Source organism: Microcaecilia unicolor, chromosome 1 (genome assembly GCF_901765095.1).
Source record: "Microcaecilia unicolor chromosome 1, aMicUni1.1, whole genome shotgun sequence".
Classification (NCBI taxonomy): Eukaryota; Metazoa; Chordata; class Amphibia; order Gymnophiona; family Siphonopidae; genus Microcaecilia; species Microcaecilia unicolor.
Window position 1 is genome coordinate 211,151,596 of NC_044031.1, and position 8,726 is coordinate 211,160,321.

General features: G+C 43.8%; 1 protein-coding gene across 1 annotated transcript in view; it reads left to right on the forward strand.

Moving 5' to 3' along the window:
* The window catches only part of VPS41 (VPS41 subunit of HOPS complex), a 449,214-nt gene extending 440,698 nt beyond the window's left edge, over positions 1 to 8,516 (forward strand). Inside the window, exon 29 of the mRNA XM_030203975.1 lies at positions 8,234 to 8,516. Within this exon, the coding sequence (XP_030059835.1) occupies positions 8,234 to 8,314 (81 nt within the window). The 3' untranslated portion in view covers positions 8,315 to 8,516. The remainder of the gene's footprint in view (positions 1 to 8,233) is intronic.
* The last annotated feature ends 210 nt before the right edge of the window (positions 8,517 to 8,726 follow it).

Consider the following 8,726-nt stretch of genomic DNA (forward strand, 5'->3'; position numbering starts at 1 on the left):
AGCTGGAGCAAGCAGGCTGGAGCAGATGGACTGAAACAAGCAGGGAGAAGCTGGTTCAGGTGGATTGGAACACGCTGGAGCAGATGTACTGGAGCAGGCAGGCTGGAGCAGGTACTGGAGTAAGCAGGGAGAAGCTGGTTGAGGCAGACTGGAGCAGGTGTACTGGAACAAGCAGGGAGGAGCTGGATCAGGCGGCCTGGAACACGCTGGAGCAGATGTACTGGAGTAGGTAGGCTGGAGCAGGTGTACCGGAGCAAGTAGGCTGGAGCAGATGGGCTGGAACAAGCAGGGAGAAGCTGGTTCAGGCGGACTGGAACACGCTGGAGCAGATGTACTGGAGTAGGTAGGCTGGAGCAGGTGTACCGGAGCAAGTAGGCTGGAGCAGATGGGCTCGAACAAGCAGGGAGAAGCTGGAACAGTCGGACTGGAACACTGGAGCAAGCAGTGGAAGCTGGATCGGCGGACTGGAACAAGCTGGGATCGGGCGGACTGGAACAAGATGGGATCATGCAGACTGGAACGAGCTGGAGCAGGCGGACTGGAACACACTAGAGCATTTGGACTGGAACAAGCAGGCTGGAGCAGATGGACTGGAACAAGCAAGGGGGAAGCTGGATCGGCGGACTGGAACAAGATGGGCTCAGGCGGACTGGAGCAAGCTGGGATCAGGCGGACCGGAACAATCTGGGATCAGTCGGACCGGAACAAGCCAAGCTGGGATCAGGCGGACTGGAACACGCTAGGGCAGCTTCTAGGAGTCTCCCAATGATAGAATCGATGTTGAGTTTTTCGCTCTCGCCCATGGTGGAATGGATAGGGCAAGCTAGCAGGGGGCTGCGCTCCTCTGTAGTCCCCGATGCTGCTGTATCCTCAGCCCCTCAGGCCCCCCAGCCCTGGCTTCCTTCCTGACTACAGAGTGTGTGAATGAAAAGGAAAGAAAGAGGCTACTGCATTCACAGTTTGTACAGGCTCACAGGTTGCTTGCATCAGCCTCAGCCCAGCCCGGCGATGCATCAGAGAGGCAGTGATGGGAGAGGTTCCGCACACTGGCTTGGCATCGACCATCAAGTGTAGCATGAACCCAACTAACGCATGCATCGACATTGCCAGAGGAGCTTTCTCCAACTTTGGAGACTCATCTGCCTTGACACACCTCGTACTTCCAATGAACAGTACTTTGAAGAATCTAACTCAAACCTCTCCTTGGAGACGCATCAGGACCCACAGGACTTCTCAGCTGGGAAGTCCTAGGGCATTCCATCTGATCCCTCTCCACCACCTGAGAGTCACAGATCTCCTCCAGAGAATATCTATTTTCCTGCCTTTACCTGAGAGATGGTTCAAGCCATACCTTAAACTAGAGGAAAAAACTCATTCAGAACTCTTTGAGGTTCTAGATTGTGATTCTTCTCCAAGAGTAGGAATCACTGTTACTCTTATTCAATAATGAAGAATACTCAAAAACTGAGAGACTCCACTGACTCCAAAGAAAATTGATACAATGTGTAGGATACAGAAATCCACATGATTTGAGAAAACACAACTACCCCACCATTCACTAGTGATGGAATCTGCTTTAAAACAAGCTAGTAGTGCAAGATCTCATGCTGCTGCTCCTCTGGGAAGAGAAGCTGGAATGCTAGACTCTTTTGGCAGAAACCTTTTCAAGCTTCAATGCTAACCAACTGAATATTGGAGTATCAACTTTATTCCACAATTTAATTAAAATCTCTAATACAGAGTACTCTATCTTTTACAGAAATCCTTCCAGCTGTAAAAGTGGAGGAATTCCATAAACTTCACAGGAAACTTCTCAACTCTCGTAAATATTTGGCCAAACAGGCCTTCGATGCCTCTTCACGTATTTCTGCCTTAGCAGTGGTAATGTGACTTCTCTTCTGGCTCAGGGTCTCTGACATCGAATCTGATGTCCAGGAGTATCTAGTAGATGTCTCTTGTCATGGAAAAAATTTATTTGGCTGACATAATTAAAAAAAACATACAGATACTATTAAGACTCTGTCCAGGCCACAACTGTCTGCTTCTTCTTCTATATGATTTGCAGGAAGATATTGGCGCTCAAGTTACTACATGTCTAAGCGTCAGTACATTCCTACTCCTCCTCCAGCACTCACATCCAAGACTGCAGTGGGTCAGAAAACCCAGACACCATCTCAGTTTAATCAAAGCAGCCTTCCGAGAATCAGCAAGCACCTCCTTTCACTCTACCACACAGCTCTAGAACTCCTTGGATTTGTGGTCAGTTACCCCAAATCACATCTTCAAGTAGTTCATACCATGGAGTCCAAAGGGGCTCACATCGATACTACCCAGGGCAGAGTCTTCCTTCCTCAACCGAAAGCAAACAGCATGCTACATCTTGCCACTCAGGTGTTCAACCCCACCCAAGTATCTGCTCGACAGATGCTCTGCCTGTTCGATCACATGACATCTATAGGCCATGTAACGCCATTAGTTCATCTTCACTTCTGAATTCCACAGTGGACACTCTCCACTTGGTCTCAAACGGGATTGCTATTAGCTCACATTCGGATCACTCCACAGCTATGCTACTCTCTACGGGGTGGATGGTGTCGATGGTGTCTCAAAATCTTACCCGGGGCCTTCCACTCCAATCCCTTCCACATCACAAAGTCTTCACCACAGATGCCTCCATAACAGGTTGAGGAGCACACCTAGATGGACGTCACACACAAGGTTCTAGGTCCCTGCGAAGAGAAAAGACACCATATTTATTTATTTATTTTTATTTCCACACACTGTGTCGAGACCAGGGGACCATGATTCTAATTGCTCCCTATTGGCCCCATCAAATCTGGTTTCCTCTTCTCCTAGAATTATCATCCAAGGAACCATTGAAGTTGGATTCTTTTCCAATCCTAATAACTCAGAATGAAGGGTCCCTTCTTCATCCACACCTTCACTCACTAGCCCTGATGGCTTTGTTCCTGTTGACATAGATCTTAGTTTCTTAAACTTTCCTGATGCAGTCTCTAGAATACTCCTAGCCTATTGGAAACCACCTACACGAAAATGTTACTGTTGAAAATGGAAAAGATTTTCTTTCTGGTGTGCAGCCAAAGTACGGGAGCCTACTCTAGCTTTCTATTGAGCCTTATGGAGATCTCCTCCACCTTTCGGATTCTGGCCTCAAAACTAACTCAATGAGAGTATATTAGAGTGCTATCAGTGCTTTTCACTCTAAAGTTGATAAAAAACCAGTTTCAATTCATCCCTTGATAAGGTAGTGTTCTTATTAGCTCTTACTTCTGCCAGAAGAATTAGTGAGCTTCAAACCCTTGTGGCAGACCCTCCTTAAGCCAGGTTCTACCACAAAAGGGTTGTTCTCCAAACCTACCCCAAATTCCTATCTAAATGGATTGAGTTTCATCTCAGTCAATCCATTGTACTACTTGTCTTCTTCCCTAAGCCACACTGTAAAATCCTGGAAAAGCAGCACTGCATACCTTAGACTGCAAGCGTGTTCTGACATACATTCTGACTATCTAGAATGTACAAAACCTTACTGGAGATCATCCCTACTACTACTACTACTACTATTTAGCATTTCTATAGCGCTACAAGGCATACGCAGCGCTGCACAAACATAGAAGAAAGACAGTCCCTGCTCAAAGAGCTTACAACCTAATAGACAAAAAATAAATAAAGTAAGCAAATCAAATCAATTAATGTGAACGGGAAGGAAGAGAGGGAGGGTAGGTGGAGGCGAGTGGTTACAAGTGGTTACGAGTCAAAAGCAATGTTAAAGAGGTGGGCTTTCAGTCTAGATTTAAAGGTGGCCAAGGATGGGGCAAGACGTAGGGGCTCAGGAAGTTTATTCCAGGCGTAGGGTGCAGCGAGACAGAAGGCGCGGAGTCTGGAGTTGGTAGTAGTGGAGAAGGGAACAGATAAGAAGGATTTATCCATGGAACGGAGTGCTTTTTATATCCTTCGACACTAACAGATTAGGGATAGCCATCACCAAACATACAAACTTAGCTTGGCAGGCTAGCTGACTGTATCTCCTACTCGTATGCTCAGACTGGGCTGACCCTTCATGGCCGGGTCACCGCTCATAATGTAAGAGCCATGGCAGCTTCAGTAGCCCATTTCCACTCTGCCTCCATTGAAGACATTTGCAAGGCAGCTACTTGGTCTTCTGTCCACACCTGTACTGCTCACTGCTGTCTGGAGCAGGATAGCTGGTTTGAACAAGCAGTCCTGCAGAATTTTTGTAATACCTAAAAGCCAACTGTGCCCTCCAGCCCCGTTTTCCCCACCATTTCTAATTGCAGAAACTGATTTCTATTTTTTTCCTGGTAGATAGTGAGTCCCATATGTGAGAATATTATGCCTGCTTGTCCTTGGAAAAAGCTACGTTGCTTACCTGTAGTAGGTGTTCTTTGAGGACAGCAGGCATATATTCTCACATATGGGACTCACTATCTACCAGGCTAAAAATACAAATCAGTTTCTGCAATTAGAGATGGTGGGGGAAACGGGGCTTGGAGTTGTCTTCTTAGCTTTAGTACTGTACTGCTTGTCCCATGCTCGAGCATTGGGTGGGAAGGCGCATGCATGATGGGGGCACTGCCTCAAAGATTTAAAGTGGCAGTGCACTTGACAGTGTCCGCACCGGGCTCTGTGGATGACATCACCCGTATATGAGAATATTATGCCTGCTGTCCTCGGAGAACACCTGCTTCAGGTAAGTAACTTAGCTATATGTGCAGTAAGGGTGGCCGTCAGTATTTCCACTCAGTCGGTGTAACACTAGATAGCATAGCCCCAAAACATCAAGCCATTTAAAGCAGCATAAGTCTGAAGGGGATATTTGCATGTTTACTCTGATAAAGTGAATAAAGCAAACGTGTCATAAAGTATAAATGTTCATATATGGTATCCAAATGTCCACAAGAAATATGTTCACCAAAACAAGCTTTTTATTAAAAAAAAAAAAAAAAAGACTTGTAACTTGAAACTTCTTCGACTAAGACATTCCAGTTTAATAAAAACAAAATCCACTCATCGACTTCCATGACTATTCTCTTAAATGCCATTTGGTCCTACATAACCTTGTTTCGATTCCTGCCTCAGAGACTGGCATTGACTTCTCCATTTAGAGTCGGTCTCAAATTCCAGTCTATTGAATTTGCAAGGCCATTTGTTATTAGAATCTATCTTACATAAAGCAAAGTTCAAAGCTAAAACCACCCCTTCAATACAAAGGCAAAAAACTGATGATTTTTCCCAGACTTGGACAAATCCACAGTCCAGGAGGGGGGAATGTTTGGCACTAACGGACCATGTGAAATGCATAAGGGTAGTTTGGTCTGCTTTTCCCTGACCTTTTGTAGATTACTTTTCCCAATTACACTAGGAGCTTTGATGTAAGCCACATTGAACCCGAACTTGTTTGGGATAATGCAGTGTACAAATGCCGTAAATAAATAAATAACCCTGTGGAAATTACAACCATTCCTGGATCATATCAAGAAGAAACCAATAGAGACATATTTGGAAAGCACAGGTACCATGTGTCACTCCTTTGATATGTAAGCATTTAGTTTGCTATTCCTATTTGGGTTTCATTGCAGGCCCCCCACTATAAGCACATTCGATCCACATTGGCTTAAACAGATACAGCTTACAATATTGGTTTTTCTTTTTCGTAATGGAATAATTATACATGGACTACTTTTAAGTGGAGTCTATTTTATATAATTCCATGAGCTAACAGTTCTGCGTTTGGCAGTTCTGTCCCTTGAAATTCACAGAGGATGAACTTACGTACATCACTGTGTTTAACAAAGAAGCACGAGTTATCTCTATTCATGCAAGACGGGGCTTAAACTTGCTGCTAAATCTGGATATTATTTGGGCTGTGACATGAGCTGCAGCACACGACTGTTCTCTTTATTAGCTGTTGTAGTAGAAGCGGATAAAAGTACCTTTGGGTTTCTATATTTTACAGTTCTATGGTTAGACTGCAGGGATTTCATCTTCAGAAGAGTAACAGATACACAAATGACACAGAGTAAAAAGAAGTCTGCTGTACTGGCTTCCCTGGTGTCTTTTGGCAGGTTTCTATTTTTTGCCTTCATTATTATGTTGTGCTTTCTGATAGGAAGGACTGCACAGTTTTCTGAAGTTGCAGTGTTGGGATAATATAGAATCTATTTTTTATGTCTTCTCCCCGTGAACGCTATTTACTTACCTTTGTTTTAGGTAGCTACCACTGAAAGACTGTCAAGCACACAGGAGTTATGTCGCTGGTTTATGCACTGTTGTTACCTTGAAGCACGGCATCAGGGTTTGTGTAGCTGCATCCCCACCACTTCCTCCCCATTTCCCATAGTCCAGCATCTCTCTCATACCCACCCTCTCCCCAGACCCCAATAGTTTGACATCAAGAATCTTTTATCTCATATGTATGTCTTTTATTTTGTATATATGTATTATTTATTATACATGTTATGCTATCATCTGCCGAGAGTTGTAGGATCATGCAGAATAGAAATTTTTTAATATAAAATCTTCCCCTCTTCCCAGCCTTCCCCCCCTCCCCCCCCCCCCCCCCCATGGTCTGGTATCTCCCCCCCCCCCTCTCCTTGGTACCCTTACTGAAGGCTGGCATCTCTCCTATCCTCCTCCCTTGCACAGGTCCAGCACCTCTCCCTCTACTTCCCTCCACCTCCTCCCCATAGGTCTAGCACCTCGCCCTTCTTCCCCCTGTCTCCCCGTCCATTCCCCACAAGTTCAGCACATTTCCCTCAGCCCCCACTTCTCCTCCCCCATTCCATAAAATCTGAGTTCTTCAGTGGAAGCAGCAGTGATAAAACGCTGCCTGGCCTGACCCAGATACTTGCCTTTGCCGCACCCCACCCACAAGTTAAAATTAACTTCAGAGGAGCAGGGCACAGCAGAGGGAAGGATCCAGGTCAGCCCATGAACCTGGGGAGGGGAGAGAGGGCTAAGGGAAGATGAGGGAAAGGTACTGGTATTGCAGTGGGAGAGGAGAGGAGGGAGAGACATGCTACATTATAGAAGTGAAAAAAAACTCTGCTCTTTGTGCCAGACCTGTGGAATGAGTTGCCTTATCAAATTCGTTCTTTGCAATCTATTTCTCAGTTTAAGAAGATGTTAAAGACAACTTTATTTCATTTCAGCAAACTTTTTTTCTTGTACTCTAATTGATATCCTGTGATTCAGATCAGAAAGATATTACAGAAATTTTAATTTGATAAGATGTTATTTTATTGTCAGTTATATTTTATATATGTTGTATGTTACTGTTTTGTTGGATTATGGTTCTCCTCAAGCACACAAGAGTAGGTAGGCTCTTCCAAAAGACACAAGGGAGATGCAAAAAATAACCACCGGACTGAGCCAAAGGTTTTGCATTTTTCCTTGCGAATTGAAGCTTTTCCTTCTTTTTTGAATCAGGTAAATAGTATTCATTCAGCATACACTACTTTCAGACTCCTGAGGCAGGCGCATATGCGCTGAAATGCAGTTGGTGTGTCGAGTCTTTTAGTGTATCTGTAATGAAACATCACGCACAGCATCTTAGCATCTTCCTTGTGTCTTTTGGAAGAGCCTACCTACCCTACTTTTTGGTTTGTGTGTGCATAGAGTGTTCCTCCACATCGTGGTTGATCCTTCCCAACTGGTTCTCCCCAAGGACAGGTTTGAGAACAACTGATTTACTCCATTCTTGAATTTTTTTACTATTGTGCTTTCACCATCTCCCTTGAATAGACATTCCATGTGACTACCACCCTTTCCTTGAAGTGTCTTCTGATATTACTCTTCAATCTACTTTCTTGAAACTTTATTATGTTATGTCTTTCTGCCTGCTCTGCAGTGTTCTGGAATAGCCTTCTTAAGTAACTGCATTGTGTCCCCAATTTGGCCATGTTTAAGTCATCTCTAAAAATTTCCTGACACCCTAGTAGTCTTTTATGTCTTGACTAGATGGTAACTTCTACGTAGCAAGGAGTGACTTATGTTTAGTTATGTGCATCTAGTAGTAATAATAAATTGGTTATACCAATCAACATTAACAACTGTGCTGGTGGCAAAACAGTGCTTTGAAGAAATAACTTCCCAAGTGATCAGAAGTTGTCTGCAAGACAGATGTTTTTTATAAAGCCCCTCTTGTCTTGTCACTTACTCTCTCTCTCTCTCTCTTTTTTTCTCTTTTTTTCAGATGTCACCCCTGCAGTTCTGTAACATCTGCAGTGCCAAGCACCATGGGCCAGGGAGCGCAATCTTAGAAATGAAAAAGTAGTGAAAAACTCTCAGATACTTACTTATCCTTCTCTTGTGGTGGTCACATTTTCTTTGTGCCTCAAACTCTATTGTAAATATTGTCAAAGAGATATGTATGTAATTGAAAATAAACTTTTAAAGGATACATATATGTACCATCATTTATTGGAGATTTACTCTTAATTTGTCCATTGAGAAAACATAAAATAAAAAAAAGCTGTTTGCCTAAACTGTTAATGCTCAGTGCGTGCTTTAATAGATGTATTAACCTCCACAGAAGATGTAAACATTAGGGATGGACACCCAGAACATTTTCATGTCACTTTCATTTGGAATTATTTTTGTTTCCTATGAATGTCGATAACAGTGCATCCTCTTATCAAAGAGTGTGCACTATGTGCAAATAAGGGGCAATTCAGCAAAAGGTGCTA